This window comes from Anomaloglossus baeobatrachus, chromosome 1 (genome assembly GCF_048569485.1).
Source record: "Anomaloglossus baeobatrachus isolate aAnoBae1 chromosome 1, aAnoBae1.hap1, whole genome shotgun sequence".
Taxonomy (NCBI): Eukaryota; Metazoa; Chordata; class Amphibia; order Anura; family Aromobatidae; genus Anomaloglossus; species Anomaloglossus baeobatrachus.
Genome location: NC_134353.1, coordinates 151399977 through 151424999, shown reverse-complemented (window position 1 = coordinate 151424999; position 25023 = coordinate 151399977). Strand labels below are relative to the sequence as shown.

General features: G+C 45.6%; 1 protein-coding gene across 2 annotated transcripts in view; it reads left to right on the top strand.

The window, feature by feature from the left end:
* The window catches only part of CFAP96 (cilia and flagella associated protein 96), a 40334-nt gene extending 16915 nt beyond the window's left edge, over positions 1 to 23419 (top strand). For both annotated transcript variants that reach the window (XM_075334584.1, XM_075334576.1), the window contains exons 6-8: positions 16690 to 16869; positions 21327 to 21490; positions 23298 to 23419. In XM_075334584.1, coding sequence (XP_075190699.1) covers positions 16690 to 16869; positions 21327 to 21490; positions 23298 to 23346 — 393 coding nt within the window. In that variant the 3' untranslated portion in view covers positions 23347 to 23419. The remainder of the gene's footprint in view (positions 1 to 16689; positions 16870 to 21326; positions 21491 to 23297) is intronic.
* Positions 23420 to 25023: the final 1604 nt, after the last annotated feature.

Below are 25023 nucleotides of genomic sequence, written 5' to 3'. Positions count from 1 at the left end.
GCAGCATGTCAATTGTTTTTGCCATTTGGGCTGCATTTTGATAACATTGAAGTCAATGAGAAGTTGCAAAAAGCAAGCAACATCAAAATTCCAGCGTTTTACCTGCTTTTTAGCTGCTGAAAACATGCGTTTATGACATCAAAATAATGGAATGATATGTCCCTTTACACACACACATAGTCCGACAAGTAAATTCATGAAAATTATTATTTTATTGTTATTTTAGCCATAAATAGTATAAAACCGCTATAATTATATTAAATATAACTAATTTCGTTATGATTTAAATAATTATATTTGTTTTCTTTTTTTTTCCCCTTTTCATAGTGTTTGTATGTTTAAACTTTATTTAGTAGTGTCTTTGTATTCAAAACACATCTGAGTTTAAACAATGAAAAAGCACGTAAAAAGCGCTAAAAACGCGGTAAATACGCACGCGTATTTATAGCATTTTGATGGTCAAAAGCAACTTTGGCAAAAGCAATTTCTGCCAGAGGATGCGTTTAGAACTGCAACTACCTCGACGCAAAGTACGCACAGAGCCTAACACCCAATCCAATCATTTCTGTACATTGCACATTTAGGCTAAGTTCCCACAATGACTATTTGATGCTTTTTTTTTGGGGGGGGGGGGGGTGATGCTACAGATTTTCTAAATCAATTGGATAAGTTTGGTAATGTACATTTTTTTTCATTGCACTTGTGAGTGCATTATTTATATTTTTTTGACTCTTTTTGATTGTTCGTGTTTTATATAATACTTATTTGTTTTGGGAACTTATGCCGGTGTCACACGGGACAATCTATCGTGCGATCACATGAGCGATCGTACCCGCCCCCCTCGTTTGTGTGTGCAATTAGCTGCCCATGGCGCTCAAAGTCGTTAACCCCCTGTCACACGTACTTACCTCCCGGGCGACATCGCTGTGGGCGGCGAACATCCACTTCCTGAAGGGGGAGGGACGTTCGGCTTCACAGCGACATCACACGACAGCTGGCCAATAGAAGCGGAGGGGCGGAGATGAGCGGGACGTAACATGCCGCCCACCTCCTTCCTTCCGCATTGCCGGCGGGACGCAGGTAAGGTGTGTTCGTCGTTCCCGGGGTGTCACATGGAGCGACGTGTGCTGCCACGGGAACGATGAACAACCGGAGCACAGAAGGAGGACCGACATTTTGAAAATGAACGACGTGTCAATGAGCAACGATAAGGTGAGTATTTTTGCTCGTTCATAGTTGTTCGGAGGTGTCACACGGTACGATATCTCTGACGATGCCGGATGTGCGTCACTAACGATGTGACCCCGACGACATATCGCCCGATATATCATACCGTGTGACGCCGGCATTACTGTTACCTAGCTTTATTCAAACTTTATCGATAATGTCATGTACGGATAACTTGCGTTTTGATTGCAGTTTTGTTGTGCAAATGCAATAAAGATGCATATGGGTTTTATTATCTGCAGATCTTTCTCATCTCATTCAAGTCTATGGGAGAATCCAGAAATAAAACGCATATTTACCGCAAGAGAGACTCATGTTGCAGAGTTCAAAAGTCAGTTTATATGTCAGATTACGCTGCATATAACAAAAAGTACAATGGGCATGAGGTGTCTGTAAATCATATTCACTTTGAACTGTAAGAAGCCATGTTTTTTGCGCACCAAAAAATCAACAATAGAAAAAAACCTCACCAAATATTGTTGGAATCTAGCCTTAAAGGGAATCTGTCAGGTAATTTTCTAGTACAATACTATTGTTATCTTCAAATAAGGCTGAAGCAGACCTTTTAGGATCAGTAATTTTTATTGCTGTAGCTTCTCCTGTTATCTTGCTGTACTCTCTTGAGAATTCCGTGTCTAGAACACTCTAGTCAAGTGTATGGAAATTGGCATATGCCCTGTTCCCCTCACTGCATTCACGATCACTGCTGAGAGGTGGGATGGAGTATGGGTGAGGGCAGCAGTACAAATTCAGTTCAGATTTAATATACCTGATGCCAGCACTGAGCGATGGGAGTGGGGAGCAGTGAATATGCAGTTAGTATTTACATATGCTTGACTAGTTACTACATCACACTGAATTCTCCAGAGCTTACAACAAGATAACAGGAGAAGGTACAGCAATAAATCTTACTGATTCTATTTGAGCTGATTAAGCCCTATTTAAAGATAACATTAGTATTGTACCAGAAAATCACCCGAAAGATTCCCTTTAAGAGTGGGTTTTTTGTTTAAGAAGAGGACATGTCACCAGATCAAAAGTTTCCACCTTTTGTTTTTATTTAATTGCTGACACTCTCAATGTATTCCTTTTTTTACATTAGCTTTACAGTTCCAGAGACATAAGCTTTTCTATTTAGAGCTGTTTATTATGGTCTTTGCAAAGAGGGTGTGGCTCACAGGATTTTTTAGAGATGCGTCTTTATACTGAATCGTTTACCCTTGTTAAAGTCATTAAAAATAATACATTATGAAGAAAAAAGGTAAACTGCAATTTTGTTAGGGTACGTACCCACGATCAGTGTTCACAGCGTTTTGGACACAACATGCTTTAGCTGTGTCCAAAACGCTGCGTTGTACAATACTAGCACAGTGGATGGGATTTCTAGAAATCCCGTGCCCACTGTGCTGGTTTTTCCACAAGAAACACTGACTTGCGGTGCGGCTTTCCGAGCCGCAGCATGTCAATTGTTTGCTGCGGAGTCGTACAGCGTCCTCTGTAGGGAGAACACAAGCGAGAGACCACAGCGCCCCGAATCCTTATTGTGGGCACAGGCAGAGGAGACTTGTGGCTCCGCAGGTCAGGACAGGCTGAATCCAGGACGCAGCGGGTCCTGATCGTGTGCACGTACCCTTAGAGGGACTCTGTTGCCAGAAAATGACTGTTCAAACTAAGTACAGGCACTTGGTGTATCATGGTGAGGCCAAACATTTATGTGCACCTTCCCATGTGCTTTTTTCCCTCTGTTTTCACCCTCTCCTTTTCTTTGATTGACATCTCTGGCTTCATAGAGCCAGTGAAGGGAGGAAATCGAGGGAAAATAAGAATTTGGGAAGGTGCACATAAATGATTGGCCCCACCATGATGCACCGAGCACCTGTACTTGGTTTCATCAGTCATCCAGGGCTGTTAGAGTCTCTTATCAGTTAGATGAGATGTACAATCTTCCACATTGGGGAGTTGTGAGTGTCTTAGGTTATATAACTAACTAGCAGTAGAGCTAGTAGTTGAAGTTCAGTAAATTGTTGGTAATAGCAAGTCCTGTAGAGAGCAGTGAGATTCAGCATGGAAGATGAGCAGAATAAAGTGAGTACAGCTAAAGTAGCAAGCTGGGAAATAAGGAGAAGCCCAAGTGAAACATCAGTGCAGGAGAGTCTGGAGGGGAGTCCTGAGACTGTCGCCCTGTAACAGGGGTGGGCTGATGGGTACCAGCCTAGTGTGGAAGCTTAGAGAAGCAATACTAAATCACGCCTCATGAGATCATAGATAAAGTATCTGCTGTCGCCAGATCTGCTGCAAATGTCAAGGAGTCACATGCTGGTGCTGAGTCTGTATCACTGAGATTGCGATGTGCCGCAACATGTAACCACAAAGCTGAAGCCTCTGTCAATGTAAGAAGTATTGAGCATTGTGCCTGCTGTCCATTATGGCTGATCATCTTTCAAAACCACAGTAAATGGCTTCACTGTCTGCAATCTTTACCGCAAAACACACCAAGCCGCTGCCACCGGTCAACACTAGTCAGGATGAGCTAAGTAAAGGGCACGCTTATCATTTGTGTTGAAAGGTCAAGACAGAACTCAAGGCAAAGTGAATCTGTCAGACCAGTAGAGCAGCCGTTGTCACTATTCTTTATAATAAGAGTCTTCAGTAAGCGCACACAAAAAAAAATATAAAATGCTGCAGTTTTCATATTGCCCACTAGATGTCAGCACAACAGAATTTATTCCTTACAATCTGCAGATTATTAGTATGGTCATTTCAGTTGATGGACAATACAATGCCTTCAAAAAGTATTCAAACCCCATGAACGTTTCCAATTTTTTTTTATGTTAGCCCACAAGCGTAAATGTATTTAATTGGGATTTTATGCAATATACCAACACTAATTAGAAAATTATGCCTGGTTTTCTAAATATTTTAAAAATATAAATCTGAAAATTGTGATGTGCATTTATATTCAGCGCCCTGTCGTCTGATACCACTAAATAAAATTTTGAGTGACCAATTGCCAGAGGTCGCATAATTAATAAATTAAATCCACCTGAGTATAATCTATTCTCAGTATAACTACAGCTGTTCTGTGAAGTTCTCAGAGGTTTGTTTGAAACATTAGGGATCAAACAGCATCAGGAAAACCAATAAACACACCAGACAGGTCAGGGATAAAGTTGTGGAGACAAGTAAAGCAGGGATAGGTTATAAAAAAAAAAAATAAATAAAAAAATATCCCAAGTTCTGAACTTCTCACTGAGCACTGTTCAATCCATCATCCAAGAATGGAAGGATTATGGCACAAATGCAAACCTACAAAGACATGGCCGTCCACCTAAACTAACATGACAAACAAGGAGAGCACTAACTGGAGAAACAGCCAAGAGGGCCATGGTCACTCTGGAGGAGCTGTACAGATCTACAGCTCCGGTGGGAGAATCTGTCCACAGGAAAAGTATGGGATTAGTCATATACGGCACAAATCTGGCCTTTACGGAAAAGTGACAAGAAGCCATTTTTTGAAAGCAAGACATAAGAAGTTGCGTTTTCAGTTTGCAAAAAGCCATGTATGAGACTCAGTTAGGATGTGGAAGAAGGTGTTCTGATCAGATGAGACCAAAGTAGAACATTTTTGGGCTAAATGCAAAATGCTATGTATGGCGTAAAACTAACACTGCACATTACCTCAAAAACACCATCCACACATGGTGGCATCATCATGCTGTGGGAGGCTTTTCTTCAGCAGGGAGAAGCTGGTCAGAATTGATGAGAAGATTGTTGGAGCTAAATACAGAGCAATCCTGGAGGAAACCTGTTAAGCCTGCTTTACATGAGACGATAGATTGTGCGATAGCACAATCGATCGTACCCGCCCCGGTCGTTTTTGCGTCACGGGCAATTAGTTGCCCATGGCGCACAAACTCGTTTACCCCCCCGTCACACATACTTACCTTCCGGACGACCTTGCTGTGGGCGACGAACGTCCACTTCCTGGAGTGGGCGGGACGTTCGGCGTCACAGCGACGTCACGTGGCAGGCAGCCAATAGAAGCGGAGGGGCGGAGATGAGCGGGATGTAAACATCCCGCCCACCTCCTTCCTTCCATTAAGCCGTTGGGTGCCGCGGGAGGCAGGTAAAGCTGCTGTTCATCGTTCCCGTGGTGTCACACGGAGCAACGTGTGATGCCACGTCAACGATGAACAACCTCCGCCATTTTCATTAAACAATTTTATGAAACCTAGCGACGAGTACACGACTCACGATTTGTGAGCGTTACTGCGTCTCTAGGAGGTGTCACACGAGACGACGTTGTGCGGTATGCTGGATGTGCGTCACGAAAACCGTGACCACGACGACATATCGCACAATCTATCGCCTCGTGTAAAGCCCGCTTTAGATGCAGCAAAAGACTATAGACTGGGACATAAATTTACCTTCCAGCAGGACAATAACCCTAAACATACTGCCAAAGCTACAATGGATAGTTTAGATCAAATCATATACATGTGTGTGAATGGCCCAGTCACAGTCCAGACCTAAATCCCATTGAGAATCTGAGGTAAGACTTGAAAGTTGCTTCTCACAGACTCCTCCATCCAATCTCACTGAGCTAGAGATATTTTGCAAAGAAGAAATTTCAGCCTCTAGATGTGGAAAGCTGGTAAAAATCCAAAAGGAACCAGAAGGGTGATGTGGTTGCCTCTGCACTGCTGGAAAGATGAAATAGCCAACACGAAGAAACTATATAAAGGTGGTTTATTCAGAATATTTATCATAAATTTATTTAGAATAAATCACCGTTATACAGTACATGTGTTGGCTATTTCATCATCTCCAGCAGCGCAGAGGCAACCACACCACCATTCTGGTTCCTTTTGTATTTCTCTCAGCCTTGCATCCCGTGGTGTTTGCAGCAGTTCGTTTCAGGCTTTATTCAGGGTGGCCAAAAGAAAAAGAAGGGAATTTTGTTACTTACCGTAAATTCCTTTTCTTCTAGCTCCAATTGGGAGACCCAGACGATTGGGTGTATAGCTACTGCCTCCGGAGGCCACACAAAGCATTACACTAAAAAGTGTAAGGCCCCTCCCCTTCTGGCTATACACCCCCCGTGGGAACACGGGATGCTCAGTTTTAGTGCCAAAGCAAGAAGGAGGAAAGCCAATAACTGGTTTAAACAAATTCAATCCGAAGAACATCGGAGAACTGAAAACCGTTCAACATGAACAACATGTGTACCCGAAAAAACCAAAAATCCCGAAGGAAACAGGGCGGGTGCTGGGTCTCCCAATTGGAGCTAGAAGAAAAGGAATTTACGGTAAGTAACAAAATTCCCTTCTTCTTCGGCGCTCCATTGGGAGACCCAGACGATTGGGACGTCCAAAAGCAGTCCCTGGGTGGGTAAAGAAATACCTCATGTTAGAGCTGCAAAAACAGCCCTTCCCTACGAGGAGGCAACCGCCGCCTGCAGGACTCTTCTACCTAGGCTGGCGTCCGCCAAAGCATAGGTATGCACCTGATAATGTTTGGTGAAAGTGTGCAGACTCGACCAGGTGGCTGCCTGGCACACCTGTTGAGCCGTAGCCTGGTGTCGTAATGCCCAGGACGCACCCACGGCTCTGGTTGAGTGGGCCTTTAGCCCTGAAGGAACCGGAAGCCCAGCAGAACGGTAAGCTTCAAGAATTGGTTCTTTGATCCATCGAGCCAGGGTGGCTTTTGAAGCCTGCGACCCTTTGCGCTTACCAGCGACAAGGACAAAGAGTGCATCGGAGCGGCGCAGGGGCGCCGTGCGGGAAATGTAGATTCTGAGTGCTCTCACTAGATCTAACAAATGTAAATCCTTCTCATACCGATGAACTGCATGAGGACAAAAGGAAGGCAATGAGATATCCTGATTTAGATGAAAAGAGGATACCACCTTAGGGAGAAACTCCTGAATGGGGCGCAGCACTACCTTGTCCTGGTGGAAGACCAGGAAAGGAGCCTTGGAAGACAGCGCTGCTAGCTCAGACACTCTCCGAAGAGATGTGATCGCTACCAGAAAAGCCACTTTCTGCGATAGTCGAGAAAGTGAAACATCCCTCAGAGGCTCGAAGGGCGGCTTCTGGAGGGCAACAAGTACCCTGTTCAGATCCCATGGATCTAACAGCTGCTTGTACGGGGGTACGATATGACAAACCCCCTGCAGGAACGTGCGCACCTTAGAAAGTCGTGCTAGACGCTTCTGAAAAAAGACGGATAGCGCTGAGACTTGCCCTTTAAGGGAGCTGAGCGACAAACCTTTTTCTAACCCAGATTGCAGGAAAGAAAGAAAAGTAGGCAATGCAAATGGCCAGGGAGACACTCCCTGAGCAGAGCACCAGGATAAGAATATCTTCCACGTTCTGTGGTAGATCTTAGCAGACGTGGGCTTCCTAGCCTGTCTCATGGTGGCAACGACCCCTTGGGATAATCCTGAAGACGCTAGGATCCAGGACTCAATGGCCACACAGTCAGGTTCAGGGCCGCAGAATTCCGATGGAAAAACGGCCCTTGGGACAGTAAGTCTGGTCGGTCTGGTAGTGCCCACGGTTGGCCGACCGTGAGATGCCACAGATCCGGGTACCACGACCTCCTCGGCCAGTCTGGGGCGACGAGTATGACGCGGCTGCAATCGGATCTGATCTTGCGTAGCACTCTGGGCAAGAGTGCCAGAGGTGGAAACACATAAGGGAGCCGGAACTGCGACCAATCTTGCACCAAGGCGTCTACCGCCAGAGCTCTTTGATCGCGAGACCGCGCCATGAAGGTCGGAACCTTGTTGTTGTGCCGAGACGCCATTAGGTCGACATCCGGCACCCCCCAGCGGTGACAGATTTCCTGAAACACGTCTGGGTGAAGGGACCACTCCCCTGCGTCCATACCCTGGCGACTGAGGAAGTCTGCTTCCCAGTTTTCCACGCCCGGGATGTGAACCGCGGATATGGTGGATGCTCTGTCCTCCACCCACATCAGAATCCGCCGGACTTCCTGGAAGGCTTGCCGACTGCGTGTCCCTCCTTGGTGGTTGATGTATGCCACCGCTGTGGAGTTGTCCGACTGAATTCGGATCTGCTTTCCTTCCAGCCACTGCTGGAAGGCTAGTAGGGCCAGATACACTGCCCTGATTTCCAGAACATTGATCTGAAGGGTGGACTCCTGCTGAGTCCACGTACCCTGAGCCCTGTGGTGGAGAAAAACTGCTCCCCACCCTGACAGACTCGCGTCCGTCGTGACTACTGCCCAGGATGGGGGTAGGAAGGATCTTCCCTGTGATAAAGAGGTGGGAAGAAGCCACCACTGCAAAGAGTCCTTGGTCGTCTGGGACAGGGAGACTTCCCTGTCCAGGGATGTTGACTTCCCGTCCCATTGGCGGAGAATGTCCCACTGAAGTGGGCGCAGATGAAACTGCGCAAACGGGACTGCCTCCATTGCTGCCACCATCTTCCCTAGGAAGTGCATGAGGTGCCTCAAGGGGTGCGACTGACCTTGAAGGAGAGACTGCACCCCTGTCTGTAGCGACCGCTGCTTGTCCAGCGGAAGCTTCACTATCGCTGAGAGAGTATGAAACTCCATGCCAAGATACGTTAGTGATTGGGTCGGTGACAGATTGGACTTTGAAAAGTTGATGATCCACCCGAAAGTCTGGAGAGTCTCCAGCGCAACATTCAGGCTGAGTTGGCATGCCCCTTGAGAGGGTGCTTTGACAAGCAGATCGTCTAAGTAAGGGATCACCGAGTGTCCCTGAGAGTGCAAGATTGCTACCACTGCCGCCATGACCTTGGTGAAAACCCGTGGGGCTGTCGCCAGACCAAATGGCAGAGCTACGAATTGTAGATGGTCGTCTCCTATCACGAAACGTAGAAAGCGTTGGTGCTCTGTAGCAATCGGCACGTGGAGATAAGCATCTTTGATGTCTATTGATGCAAGGAAATCTCCTTGAGACATTGAGGCAATGACGGAGCGGAGGGATTCCATCCGGAACCGCCTTGCGTTCACATGCTTGTTGAGCAGTTTTAGGTCCAGAACAGGACGGAATGAGCCGTCCTTTTTTGGCACCACAAAGAGATTGGAGTAAAAACCTTGCCCTTGTTCCTGAAGAGGAACAGGGATCACCACTCCTTCTGCTCTTAGAGAGCCCACCGCCTGCAGAAGGGCATCTGCTCGGTCGGGATGTGGGGAAGTTCTGAAGAACCGAGGCGGAGGACGAGAACTGAACTCTATCCTGTACCCGTGAGACAGAATGTCTCTCACCCAACGGTCTTTGACCTGTGGCAGCCAAATGTCGCAAAAGCGGGAGAGCCTGCCACCGACCGAGGATGCGGAGAGAGGAGGCCGAAAGTCATGAGGTAGCCGGCTTGGAAGCGGCTCCTCCGGTTGCTTTCTTGGGGCGTGAGTGAGCCCGCCAGGCATCTGAGCTCCTTTGCTCCTTCTGAGTCCCTTTGGACGAGGAGAATTGGGGCTTGCCCGAGCCTCGAAAGGACCGAAACCTCGACTGCCACTTCCTCTGCTGAGGTTTGCTTGATCTGGGCTGGGGTAAGGAGGAGTCCTTACCCTTGGACTGTTTAATGATTTCAGCCAATTGCTCACCAAACAGTCTGTCTCCAGATAGCGGCAAGCTGGTTAAACATTTCTTGGAAGCAGAATCTGCTTTCCATTCCTTTAACCACAAGGCTCTGCGCAAAACCACAGAGTTGGCAGACGCCATTGAGGTACGGCTCGTAGAGTCCAGTACCGCATTGATAGCGTATGTCGCAAACGCAGACATTTGCGTAGTTAAGGACGCCACTTGCGGCACTGCTGGACGTATGAAAGAGTCCACCTGTGCCAGACCAGCGGAAATAGCTTGGAGTGCCCACACGGCCGCGAATGCTGGAGCAAACGACGCGCCGATAGCTTCATAGACAGATTTCAACCACAGGTCCATCTGTCTGTCATTGGCATCTTTAAGTGAAGCCCCATCCTCCACTGCAACTATGGATCTAGCCGCAAGCCTGGATATTGGGGGATCCACCTTTGGACACTGGGTCCAGCGTTTGACCACGTCAGGGGGAAAGGGATAACGTGTATCCTTAAGACGTTTGGAAAAACGCTTGTCTGGATAAGCATGATGTTTCTGGACTGATTCTCTGAAGTCAGAGTGGTCCAGAAAAGTACTCAATTTACGCTTGGGATACCGAAAATGGAACTTCTCCTGCTGTGCAGCTGCCTCCTCTGCTGAAGGGGCTGGGGGAGAAATATCCAACAGTCTATTGATGGCCGCTATAAGGTCATTTACCATTGCGTCACCATCAGGGGTATCTAGATTGAGAGCGGTGTCAGGATTAGACTCCTGATCACCCACCTCTGTCTCCTCACACAGGGACTCTTCTCGTTGAGACCCTGACCAGTGTGATGACGTCGAGGGTCTTTCCCAGCGAGCCCGCTTAGGCTGCCTGGGACTGTCATCCGAGTCAGAGTCTTCAGCCTGTGATGCCTGGGACCCCCTTGAAGTACGGATTAGTTCCAACTGAGGGGGACCGGGGAGCATAGACACAGCAGTGTCCATGGTCTGAGAAACTGGCCTGGACTGCAAGGTCTCCAGGATTTTTGTCATAGTCACAGACATCTTATCAGCAAAAATTGCAAATTCTGTCCCCGTCACCGGGGCAGGGTTCACAGGCGTCTCTGCCTGGGCCACTACTACCATAGGCTCTGGCTGCCGAAGTGGCACAGGGATTGAACATTGCACACAATGGGGGTCATTGGAGCCTGCCGGTAGATTAGCCCCACATGCGACACAAGCAGAGCATACCGCCCGTGCCTTGGCACCCTTGCGTTTTGCGGATGACATGTTGTTGTCTCCTCAGAGCAATATAGGGTATAAGCCAAGAAGCGACCGTACAGTGCAATATCAATATATATGGTACAGGGAAAAAATGCACCAAAAAACACTGTGGCACTAGTGGGGCCAGCACTTATGTGCAGCTTACCGCCCGCAGAAACGCGGGTGTGTGGTCAGCAGAGTCCCTTGTCTGGGTCCCCCAGAGCCTGTGTCCTTTCTCCAGCCAGACTGCATGCAGGAATGGCTGCCGGCGTCCTGTGGAGAGGGGCGGGCCCTGGGCGTGTTGAGACCAAGAGCGGGAAACCTGCGCCCCACTGTGCCCAGTGAGAGGGCTGGAGTATGTAAATAAGACTCCAGCCCTCAGCGCTGACTATGGAACAGCGTCTCTCCCTTCCCCTGATTGACAGGGTGGGGGCGGGAACGAAGCGGAGCTAGGCCGCAAAAGCCGGGGACTAGATTTATGAGCGCTGCCGCCGTAAAAGCGCGGTCCGCGCGAGTCCCCGGCGCACTACAAGTCCCAGCCGCGCCGCCGCTCCCGGAGCGGCCGGTGCGGTAGTTCCCAACAATAAAATCACTCAGCTAAGCTGCAGTGACTGTAACCCCAGCGCGCAGCGCTACTGTCCCCGGCGCACTAGCACACCCAGCAAGTCTGGAGTGTGCGTGGCCTGTCTGTGCGGGGACACAGAGTACCTGAATGTTGCAGGGCCTTGTCCCTGACGGTACTCAGCTCCTCCAGCAGGTTCTCTGGGTCTGTGGATGGAGCCCGGCCTCAGGGTTTGGGGGCCGGTAAGATCCCACTTCCACAGAGCCCCTCAGGGGGATGGGGAAGGAAAACAGCATGTGGGCTCCAGCCTCCGTACCCGCAATGGGTACCTCAACCTTACAAACCACAAGTGGGGTGAGAAGGGAGCATGCTGGGGGCACTATATGGGCCCTCTTTTCTTCCATCCGATATAGTCAGCAGGTACTGCTGACTAAACAGTGGAGCTATGCGTGGATGTCTGACCTCCTTCGCACAAAGCTTGAAAACTGAGCATCCCGTGTTCCCACGGGGGGTGTATAGCCAGAAGGGGAGGGGCCTTACACTTTTTAGTGTAATGCTTTGTGTGGCCTCCGGAGGCAGTAGCTATACACCCAATCGTCTGGGTCTCCCAATGGAGCGCCGAAGAAAGGTCAGTCGTGCTCTACAGCCTAAGCACACCCTGTATTCAATGTCAATGCAGGCATAGGTAAAATCCCCATATATAAGACAAGGATGTCCATAACAGAATTTATCAAGAATAGAAGAAAACAGAGTGGTACTCACCATGTAAAAAAAACATACTTTAGTTCATGTTGGGTAAAATGGGTCCGCAATCAGATGCAGGATAAACAAAGTCCTTATTTAACCTGTATCTGATTGCGGACCCATTTTACCCGACATGAAATAAAGTATGGGTTGGGGTTTTTTTAACATGTGAGTGCCACTCTAGTGTTCTTCTACTCTTGATGAATTTTATTCAGGGTTGTGTGATACACAACCATACAAGGTGAGCAACCATCCCACTACCGTCACACTAAGCGACGCTCCAGCGATCTCACCAGCAACCTGACCTGGCAGGGATCGCTGGAGCGTCGTTACACGGGTTGCTGGTGAACTGTCACACAGGCAGATCTCACCAGCAACCAGTGACCAGCCAGCAGCGACGTGTGGAAGCGATGCAGCGCTTGGTAACTAAGGTAAATATCGGGTAACCAACCCGATATTTACCTTGGTTATCAGCGCACACCGATTAGCGCTGGCTCCCTGCACTCCTAGCCAGAGTAGACATCGGGTTAATTACCCGATGTGTACTCCAGCTACGTGTGCAGAGAGCAGGGAGCCGGCACTGACAGCGTGAGAGCGGCGGACGCTGGTAACAAAGGTAAATATCGGGTAACCAAGGAAAAGGCTTCTTGGTTACCCGATATTTTTACATTGGTTACCAGCGTCCGCAGAAGCCGGCTCCCTGCTGCCTGCACATTTAGTTGTTGCTCTGTCGATGTCACACACAGCGATGTGTACTTCACAGCGGGAGAGCAACAACTAAACAATGGTCCAAGACATTCAGCAACAACCAGCGACCTCACAGCAGGGGCCAGGTTGTTGCTGGATGTCACACACAACATCGCTAGCAAGTTGTGCCTCCGCAGCGATGTTGCTAGCGATGTTGCTTAGTGTGACAGTACCTTAAGACCCTATGTATGCTTGATTGGTCTCAGTTTTCCATAAGCGGGTAGAGACATACTGCAAAAGACTTGCAGAAGTAATTGCAGCAAAAAGTGGTCCTAGAAAGTATGGACTCATGGGGGCTGAATACAAATACATGTCACAATTTTCATATTTATTTATTTAAATATTTAGAAAACCATGTATCATTTCCCTTACACTTCACAAATATTTGCTACTTAAGGGTGCTTTACACGAGACGAGCTATCGTGCAATGCATCGTCGGGGTCACGGTTTTCGTGACGCACATCCGGCATCGTTCACGACGTCGTCTCGTGTGATACCTCCGAGCGACGCAGAATTGCTCACAAATCGTGAGTCGTGTACTCGTCGCTCAGTTTTAAAAAATTGTTTAATTAAAATGGCGCCGATTGTTCATCGTACCCAGGGTAGCACATGCCGCTCCGTGTGACACCCCGGGAACGATGAACACAGCTTACCTGCGTCCTGCGGCTCCCGGCGGCTATGCGGAAGGAAGGAGGTGGGCGAGATGTTTACGTCCCGCTCATCTCCGCCCCTCCGCTTCTATTGGCCGGCGGCTGTTTGACGTCTCTGTGACGCCGAACGTCCCTCCCCCTTTAGGAAGAGAATGTTCGACGCCCACAGCGAGGTCTCTCAGCAGGTAAGTACGTGTGACGGGGGTTTCACGACTTTGTGCGACACAGGCAGCGATTTGCCCGTGACGCACAAACGACGGGGGCGGGTACGATCGAACGTGAAATCAATCGGTCGTCTCGTGTAAAGCAGGCATTAGTGTTGGTATATCACATAAAATGGCAATAAAAGAAAGTTAAGTTTGTGGGTTGTACGTAAAAAAAATGTGGAAACGTTCATGGGGTATGAATACTTTTACAAAGCACTATATGTTCACCCAATACAGAAGGCAGTAAAAAGGAGCACATCACACTTTCCTCAGCAGAAGGAAAAAAATTGTCATACACCTCTGCCGGAACAATAGATTAAATAGAACTTGCCCAATTCTATGTTCCCTCGGCATAGGGAGAGGGTCTCACTCTGGTACAAAACTATGACATCCTCTTTGAAGTGAAAGTAACAGCTTTAACTTCATGATATTATGGAGTTCTCTATTTTGCAACAGTATCTGTTTATTCAATGCGCAACTCCAGCGGGCTTTGATGCATTAAACCCAAGCCCCCTTTCATATACTCGCTCGTTGGCATCTTCACCTCTTTACCGACGCCGCTCCAGTCCTGTGGTGCCATCTTGTGACAGTAACATCTGAATGTCCGGAAGTCAGTAGTTTCATCACAGGCGCTCAATGCAAGTCTATGAAAGCCAGAATGAGGCCAAAACAAGGCTCTCATAGACTTGCATGGAAGAGTGCTCCCTGATGCCTCCATAAAACTCTGGAGCAGCTGGCAGGTCACAAACTGAAAAATACCAACCAAAGCAGCACTGATAACAGATGAAGACGCCATAGGGTGAGTATAAGACTAGGGCAAGGGGACGTAGATTTAGGCTGGGGTCACACAAGCGTATATATAAAAAGGTCTCATTCTCATCCAAAAAGTAGGATGATTTTATCTCACTTTTCATCGCTGTGCTGTCTGTATGTTATTTTACTCAGCTGCTATTAATCTTTTACAGGACAATTTACAGTTTCCCGTCTTACAGAATTGTAATGTATCCATAAAAATCAGACGCCATGCTGATCTTCCGTGTGGCATCTGATTTTTTTTTTCTCACTGTACCAATTTAGGAATCAAATTACAGAATGCTGCAATTTTTTTTCTGAATACAGCAGAGAAAACATACACAGATCTGCACTGCCTTATTAAATAACATTGTTTTGAGTTTAATCCCTTTTTTATCGGATTGCACTTGTCCGATTTAGGGGTACTTTACACGCTGCGACATCGCTAGCATCGGCTAGCGATGCCGAGCGCGATAGTACCCGCCCCTGTCACACATGCGATATGTGGTGATTGCTGCCGTAGCGAACATTATCATTACGGCAGCTTCACACGCACATACCTGCTCGACGACGTCGCTGTGACTGCCGAACAATCCCTCCTTCAAGGGGGAGGTGCGTTCGGCATCACAGCGACGTCACTAATCGGCCGGCCAATAGAAGCAGAGGGGCGGAGATGAGCGGGACATAACATCCCGCCCACCTTCTCCCTTCCGCATTGCCATCGGGACGCAGGTAAGGAGATGTTTGTCGCTCCTGCGGGTTTACACACAGCAATGTGTGGAGCTGCAGGAACGACAAACAACATCGTACCTGCGGTCGCATCGACATTATGGAAATGAAGGACGCTACACAGATCACCGTTTTTCGACGCTTTTGCGATCGTTTATCATCGCACCTAGGATTTACACGTTGCGATGTCGCTACCGGTGCCGGATGTGCGTCACTAACGACGTGACCCCGACGATATTTAGGAAGCGATGTCGCAACATGTAAAGCCCCCCTTATACTCTTGAGCCCTTAAATCACCATTCCAGTTTTGAAATAAAAAGAAAATAAATGCACTACAGTGGTACTTTAATCCTCTTTTCCTCATTGCATCCAGCCATCAAAGAGCTACAGGTGCGCCTCAATAAATTAGACTATCATCAAAAATGTAATTTATTTCAGTAATTCAATTCAAAAAGGGAAGCGCGAATATTGTATAGTCATTACAGAGTGATCTATTTCAAGAGTTTATTTCTGTTAATGTTGATGATTATGGCTTACAGCCAATGAAAGCCCAACAGTCATTATCAGAAAATTAGAATATTATATAAGACCAACTGAAAAAATGATTTTAAACTGAGAAATGTTGGTGCTTACTGAAAAGTCTGTACAGTAAATAACTCAATACTTGGTCGAGGCTCCTTTTGCATGAATTACTGCATCAATGCGGTGTGGCATGGAGGCGATCAGTCTGTGGCACTGCTGGGGTGTTATGGAATCACAGGTTGCTTTGATAGCAGCCTTCACCTTGTCTGCATTGTTGGGTCTGGTGTCTCTCATCTTCCTCTTGACAATACCCCATAGATTCTCTATGGGGCTTAGGTCAGGTGAGTTTGCTGGCCAATCAAGCACAGTGACACTGTGGTTATTAAACCAGGTATTGGTACTTTTGGCAGTGTGGACAGGTGCCAAGTCCTGCTGAAAAATGAAATTTCCATATCCAAAAAGCTTGTCGGCATCAGAAGCATGAAGTTCATCAATATTGACAGAAATAAACACTTGAAATAGATCACTCTGTAATGACTTTATATAATGAGTTTCCCTTTTTTGTATTGAATTACTGAAATAAACTTTTTGATGATATTCTAATTTCTTGAGATGCACTTGTATATTATTGTGAATATCTAAAAATAAGGTGTCGTCTCATATATACTGATTACGTATTGTGTGTTTTCATCATAGAAAGAAATGGAGCGACACAAATCGAAACTTAAAGGTGGAGCTTTCAGGCTAAACCTTTATCCAAAGGAATATTTTGACATAAATCCCTACCGGACGGACAAACCTTTGCCACCGCTGAAGAGTAAGAAGGAGATAAAAGTTAATGTGAAGGCATTTAAGCCAAGTTCACCTGCTAAGGAGGTAAGTAAAATGTGTGATAATAACCTTACTGTAGGTGACACATACATTCTGTGCCATATTAAAGGGGTTGTCCACTACTAGAACAACCCCTTCTCATTCCTCATGTTTAGCTCCATTACAATAAAAAAGCTTATACTCACCTCCACTGCCACTCGCGTTTACCGGGGTGAGGTTGTGATGTCACGCGAGCACTGCGCTCAATCACCTCCGGCTTCTCTCTTACCGCCTTCGGTTGTATGAATATTCAACATGAAGTGTGTGGCAGCTGTACCTCTTGCTTCCTGTTGATTCATGGGGTTTTTCCACTAACAAAAGTTCATTTTAATCAATAGATCTTGAAATAATAATGCAGTATATCACAAAAGTGAGTACACACCTCAATATTTTTGTAGATTTTTTGTTATTATATTTTTTCATGGGACCGTACTGAAGATCTGACACAATGCACAGTAGTCAGTGTACAGCTTGTATAATACTGTTAATTTGGTGCCCTCTAAATAACTCAACACACAGCCATTAATGTTTAACCCGTTGGCAACAAAGGTAATTGCACCCATAAGTGAAAATGGCTCATTTGTTCTCAAAATGTCAAACTTTTGTGTGGACACCATTATTTTCAAGCACTGCCTTAACTCTCTTGGGCATGGAGTTCACTACAGCTTCACAGGAGCCACTGGACTCCTCTTCCATTCTCCATGATAGCATCATGGATCTGGTGGATGTTGGAGACCTTGCACTCCTCTCCACCTTCCATTTGAGGAGGCCCCACAGATGCTCAATAGGGTTTAGTACTGGAGACATGTTTGGCTAATCCAGCACCTTTTAGTCTCAGTTTCTTCAGCAAGGCAGTGGTGATCTTGGAAACATGCTTGGGGTCGTTATTATGTTGGAATACTGCCCAGTTTCTGAAGTGAGGGGATCATGCTCTAATTCAGTATGTCACAGTACATGTTGGCATTCATAGTTCCCTCAATGAACTGTAGCCCCCCACAGCCGGCAGCACTCATGTAGCCCCAAACCATGACACTCTCACCACCATGTTTGACACTTTTGTCTTTGTATTCCTCACCTGGTTGCCGCCACACACGCTTGATATCATCTGCATCTGAAGCAAATTTTATTTTAGTGTCATCAGACCACAAGACATCATTACAGTAATCCATTACAGCATAGAAAGGAACTTGACACACACCACTAGACAATAAACACCATAGCCATATTGGAAAATGGAGCTCCATTTAACCCATTGGCTGAGGGTAATGACAATCCATAGTAAAGAAAAAAAACTGGTTGCGCCAATAAAAAACACCATTTAAGACCAATAACAAAATGTATATTTTGGATTTTTGTTGCATTGTTGATATGTTTATATACTATAATGATGTTATACAGGCTTGAGCTCGTATCTATGCACATATGTTACTTAGAATTAATTAATCTAATGATGTCTTTGAGGGGCAGGTTTTTTTTATCAGTATTTAATGGTTTACCATGCTGGATACATGTTACCATTAAGACTTAGTTGAAAAACATCAACGATTGTACCCCAATGTAATTACTTTGTTATTGGAAATTCAATAAAGTGAAGATTTTGTTTTTTATTGGTGCAACCAGTTTTTTCTTTACTATGGATTTCCAGTAATCCATGTCCTTAGTCTGTTTTCTTCTGCAAACTGTTTGTGGGCTTTCTTGTACATTATATTTAGAAGAGGCTTCCTTCTAGGACGACAGCCATGCAGACTAATTTGATTCAGTGTGTGGTGTATGGTCTGAGCACTAACAGGCTCACCACCCAATCCTTTAACCTCCACAGCAATGGTGGCAGCACTCATACGTCTATTTTGAAAAGACAACCTCTGGATATGATGCGGAGCACGTGCACTCAACTTCTTTGGTCATCCATAGTGAAGCCTGTTATAAGAAGAACCTGTCATGCTAAACCGCTGTTCGCCACCGTGCTGCAACTCAGTTTCAGGGCGCTTGCAATCTTCAAATAGCCTAGGCCATCTTTATGTAAAGCAACAATTCTTTTTATCAGATCTTCAGACAATTCTTTGACGAGAGGAGCCATGTTTAACTTCCAGGGAATCAGTATGAGAAAGTGTTAGAGCGATAACATCAACTTTAACACACCTGCTCCACATTCACACCTGAGACCTTGTAACACTAATGAGTCACATGACACCGGGGAGGGAAAATGACTAATTAGGCACAATTTGGCTAATTTTCATTTATGGGTGTATTTACTTTTGTTGCCAGCAGTTTTTACACTAATGGCTGTGTCTTGAGTTATTTAGAAGGCACCAAATTTACACTGTTATACATGCTGTACACAGACTACTGTACATTGTATCAGTGTCATTGTCTTCAGTGTTGTCGTATAAAAAGATATAATAAAATATTAAAATATTTTCGAAAATGTGAGGTGTGTACTCATGTTTGTGATATACTGTAAGTTCTACAAATGGATGTGTTTAAAAAAAAAAAAAAAAAAAAAAAAAAAGGTCCTCTGTGTAGATAATCATAGACACTACTCACCAAAGTTAGGGATATTTGGCTTTGGGGTAAAATGTATGCAAAACGTAAAAAGTTCACGCCACAGTGACATTTTATCATGAAAGTTGGGCAATTAAGTAGAAGCATGCAATGGTGATGTCATCATCTCAAAAATGTATTGAAACAAAAGCCAACAACAGTGGTGGGTATACCACAAAAAAGGTGTTGTCTCAATAACTTGTCATGGTGCCTTGACCATCAATTACAGCTTAAAAACGAAGTGTCATGTTGATGACAAGTGGAGTTATTATCTGCTGAGGCATGGCATCCCACTCTTCTTGAAGGGCAGCCCTCATCTCATTGAGGTTCTCGGGTATAGAGTTACGAGCCTCTAAACGACGACTCAGCTGATTCCATTGGTTTTCTATGGGATTCAAGTCTGGATAAATTACAGACCTTGATGAGCTGGAGCATTGTCATCCATGAAGATGAAATTAGACCTGTGTTGTTCATGGAGAGGCACAATAGCTGGATTATGTTATTCAAGTAGTAGGGACTTGTCACTGTACAATTCACAAAGTGTAGAGCTGTTCCTGCCCACACTGTAACACCACCACCACCACCAAAGACTCGACTAGTGACAACCGTGGCTTATGCCTAGCACTCTCCTTCACTTCTCCAACATTGTTGGAAGCCATCATTTCTGCCCAGCGTTAATTGACTTTCACCAGTGAACAGCACTGAGGCCTATTGGTCCCTCGTCCAATAAAACTATGTTTCCTGTTCCTGGTGATATATTCAGATACCCTTGCAGGTTGTCTAGCATGCAGCCCACGCTGATGGAAACGGTTTCAAATGGTCTGATGTGACAATTGGGTGCCTCTTACCTCCTTTAAATGTCTCAGGAGTTCTGTGGCATTTATCATCCGGTTCAGAAGGACATTGTTCACAATGAAGAGGTCATCAGTATCGGATATGGCCAAAGAACGTCCACTGCTATGCCTTTCTGTGAATCTTCCAGTCTCTTCGTATCTTTGTTGCAACCTGCTGATGACATTCTTTGACACTAAGCTCAGTGGCCACTTCTATTGGAGAACATCCTGCTTGAAGCCTCACAATGGCGAGGTACTGTTGATCAATTGTTAGGTGTCTTCTTGGTCTCATGATGCCAAAATGTAAGCAGTAGTATGATGAGGAGGACTGTTTTAAATACCAATGCTAATTGAACCCTGCAATTTATTGGCCGATTCATGGATCAAACACTTGATGAAATTTAGCATTAAGCTTATTGTTGGAGAACAGCAAGTTGTGCAAAAAGTACCAAAACATTGAACAATAGGACATGTGCATTTAAAGGCTTAGAGAAGGTCACATTAAGTTCACCTGAAAAGGTCAGAGGGCATTTTAGGATCCTGTTGAAATTTGACACAAAAAACAAATATCCATAACTTTTTGTGAGCAGTGTATATGTGTCCTTGCTATATAGTATGTAATGGCCCTGTCTGACCGTACAGGGACATGACCTGATTGAATTACAGGGCACGGCAGGAAGTAAAAAAGTATACAGATATTACAGCATGAGATCGCAAATAATTCTTTGAGGTAAAACATTTTTAAAAAACAGGCAGGAAAATGGTTTACCTCACAAAAAGAATCAACTGTGATCCCATGCTGAAATGCCCTGTGTACTTAATGTATACATAAAAGTAATAAAAAACTTGTAGGCCTTTCCTAGGCCATGATACTTTGAATTCTTAATAATTTATCCTGCAGAGTCGCCGTGAATTGTGGGTCGGTCAATGGCTGTACACCCAGCCAACTGGAATCAGGTATAGCGCAGTGCAATATATCAATGGACCCCAAAGCTGCTCTGCTACTATGCTGTCTGTGTTGCTGAACCGCAAAGTTGCTCCTGTCTGTTAATTTAATTTTATTTATTTTCTTGCACTTTCTGTTGGCAGCCAGGAGGCATGAAGGCTGGGACATTTGACCCGTATCCATCGCATTCCAATGAGCCCTACGGAAAGAAATCTACAAAAGGTGCTGTAAAAGGAAAGACCTTCCAGCCTTCTGCAGGGCCCAAATCATATCCAATAAGAAGTATCTTGGAATCACATGTTATAAAGTAAGGACCATGATTATATCAGGAATTTGGATTTTATCTGTTAATGAATTAGCCTCTTGTGCAGTAAAGTGTAGAAACAGATGCCTCTGTAGCTACAAAAGTTGGTGAACATATACAGTTAGGTCCAGAAATATTTGGACAGTGACACAATTTTGGCGAGTTGGGCTCTGCATGCCACCACATTGGATTTGAAATGAAACCTCTACAACAGAATTCAAGTGCAGATTGTAACGTTTAATTTGAAGGTTTGAACAAAAATATCTGATAGAAATTGTAGGAATTGTACACATTTCTTTACAAACACTCCACATTTTAGGAGGTCAAAAGTAATTGGACAAATAAACCAAACCCAAACAAAATATTTTTATTTTCAATATTTTGTTGCGAATCCTTTGGAGGCAATCACTGCCTTAAGTCTGGAACCCATGGACATCACCAAACGCTGGGTTTCCTCCTTCTTAATGCTTTGCCAGGCCTTTACAGCCGCAGCCTTCAGGTCTTGCTTGTTTGTGGGTCTTTCCGTCTTAAGTCTGGATTTGAGCAAGTGAAATGCATGCTCAATTGGGTTCAGATCTGGTGATTGACTTGGCCATTGCAGAATGTTCCACTTTTTTGCACTCATGAACTCCTGGGTAGCTTTGGCTGTATGCTTGGGGTCATTGTCCATCTGTACTATGAAGCGCCGTCCGATCAACTTTGCGGCATTTGGCTGAATCTGGGCTGAAAGTATATCCCGGTACACTTCAGAATTCATCCGGCTACTCTTGTCTGCTGTTATGTCATCAATAAACACAAGTGACCCAGTGCCATTGAAAGCCATGCATGCCCATGCCATCACGTTGCCTCCACCATGTTTTACAGAGGATGTGGTGTGCCTTGGATCATGTGCTGTTCCCTTTCTTCTCCAAACTTTTTTCTTCCCATCATTCTGTTACAGGTTGATCTTTGTCTCATCTGTCCATAGAATACTTTTCCAGAACTGAGCTGGCTTCATGAGGTGTTTTTCAGCAAATTTAACTCTGGCCTGTCTATTTTTGGAATTGATGAATGGTTTGCATCTAGATGTGAACCCTTTGTATTTACTTTCATGAAGTCTTCTCTTTACTGTTGACTTAGAGACAGATACACCTACTTCACTGAGAGTGTTCTGGACTTCAGTTCATGTTGTGAACGGGTTCTTCTTCACCAAAGAAAGTATGCGGCGATCATCCACCACTGTTGTCATCCGTGGACGCCCAGGCCTTTTTGAGTTCCCAAGCTCACCAGTCAATTCCTTTTTTCTCAGAATGTACCCGACTGTTGATTTTGCTACTCCAAGCATGTCTGCTATCTCTCTGATGGATTTTTTCTTTTTTTTCAGCCTCAGGATGTTCTGCTTCACCTCAATTGAGAGTTCCTTAGACCGCATGTTGTCTGGTCACAGCAACAGCTTCCAAATGTAAAACCACACACCTGTAATCAACCCCAGACCTTTTAACTACTTCATTGATTACAGGTTAACGAGGTAGACGCCTTCAGAGTTAATTGCAGCCCTTAGAGTCCCTTGTCCAATTACTTTTGGTCCCTTGAAAAAGAGGAGGCTATGCATTACAGAGCTATGATTCTTAAACCCTTTCTCCGATTTGGATGTGAAAACTCTCACATTGCAGCTGGGAGTGTGCACTTTCAGCCCATATTATATATATAATTGTATTTCTGAACATGTTTTTGTAAACAGCTAAAAGAACAAAACTTGTGTCACTGTCCAAATATTTCTGGACCAAACTGTATATTGCAATTTTTATATTTTATATCCATTTCTTTGCAGGTCAGTGAACCCAGAAAACTACAAGTCTGTTACCCTGATGTCATACTGAAGACGGCCTGGTATAGCTGTCTTTAAAGCCAATGTACATGTGACAATACAAGAAAAGAATTATAAAAAGCACCTGTACAGTTTATATTTTTTCTAAATAAAATAATTGTAAGCTTTATACTTCCTACAAGTGCATTGTTATTTGTAACTTTAGATAACAAGAGAATGGCCTGGCCCCTGTAGTTTTGTAGATGCTATATATTTTCTTCCTGCTCCTGTACAATCCACAGACAGCCAGTACGTAGCTCGGCCGTATGTGCACACCCTGTCTGTGGTCACCCTGTCTGTGGTCACCCTGTCTGTGCACACCCTGTCTGTGGACACCCTGTCTGTGGACACCCTGTCTGTGCACACCCTGTCTGTGGACACCCTGTCTGTGGACACCCTGTCTGTGGACACCCTGTCTGTGCACACCCTGTCTGTGCACACCCTGTCTGTGCACACCCTGTCTGTGGACACCCTGTCTGTGGATTGCATCTGAAATACAGCAACGTTTCAAAGAGACTTAAGTAATTACCGTTTCTTCAGCTCATCTGCAAACCTATGTGTCTCCCAATGTAAGGCTAAAGGGCGCTTTACACATTACAATATATCTCACAATGTGTCGGCGGGGTCACGTCGTAAGTGACGCACATTCGGCATCGTAAGTTACATTGTAGCATGTAAAAGCTACGTGCGATTGCGATTGAAAGGTAAAACGTTCATCGCATGCACGTCGTTCAATTTCTAAAAATTGAAAGTCAGGTTGTTCATCGTACCCGGGGTAGCACACATCGCTGTGTGTGACACCCCGGGGACGATGAACAGATCTTACCTGCGTCCTGCGGCTCCCGCCGGCAATGCGGAAGGAAGGAGGTGGGCGGGATGTTTACGTCCCCCTCAGCTCCGCCCCTCCGCTTCTAGTGCCCGGCTGCCGCGTGACGTCGATGTGACGCCGAACGCCCCTCCCCCTCCAGGAAGTGGATGTTCGCCGCCCACATCGAGGTCGTTTGGACGGGTAAGTACGTGTGACGGGGGGTTACTCGTTTATGCGACACATTCAACAAATTGAACGTGCCGCACATACGATGGGGGAGGGTACGATCGCATACGATATCATATGCTGGATCGTATGGTGTAAAGCAGGCTTAAAAGACAAATTCTGTCTATTCCTTCCCATGTGTCCCAAACTTTGTTAACCTAACAAATGTACCATATGTTACCCAGGTGGAAAGGGAGTATGACAGCAAGATCCGGCTACAGGAATGGGCTGGATAGGTGATACCTGCCTTACTAATGGGCTTCACTGCTGGGTCACATATTCACAAGAGCCCCATTCCTCTTTAGTACTGTTGAAAATTTAATGAAACAGTATGATCATGCTTGGTATGTCTCTGTCCATTCAATGCCTCTGCAGTGACTGAAATAGACGAGCAATGTATTCAGCAGTCTCCCTCAGACCCAGAAAGAATGAAAGGAAAATCATTAAACATGAGTGTCCACACTCTTCCAATTGTTGACCACAGTGATGAGCAAAGGTTCAGAAACCCTGTATGAGTGTCTAATTGGGTTCTATTGATGGGGCCACCAGTGATCAAGAATTTATTAGATATCATGTGGATAAAATGCTACTGTAGCTCAAAAAAGAAAGTTTTTAATTAGTGATGAGTGAGCACTACCATGCTCGGTACTAGTAATG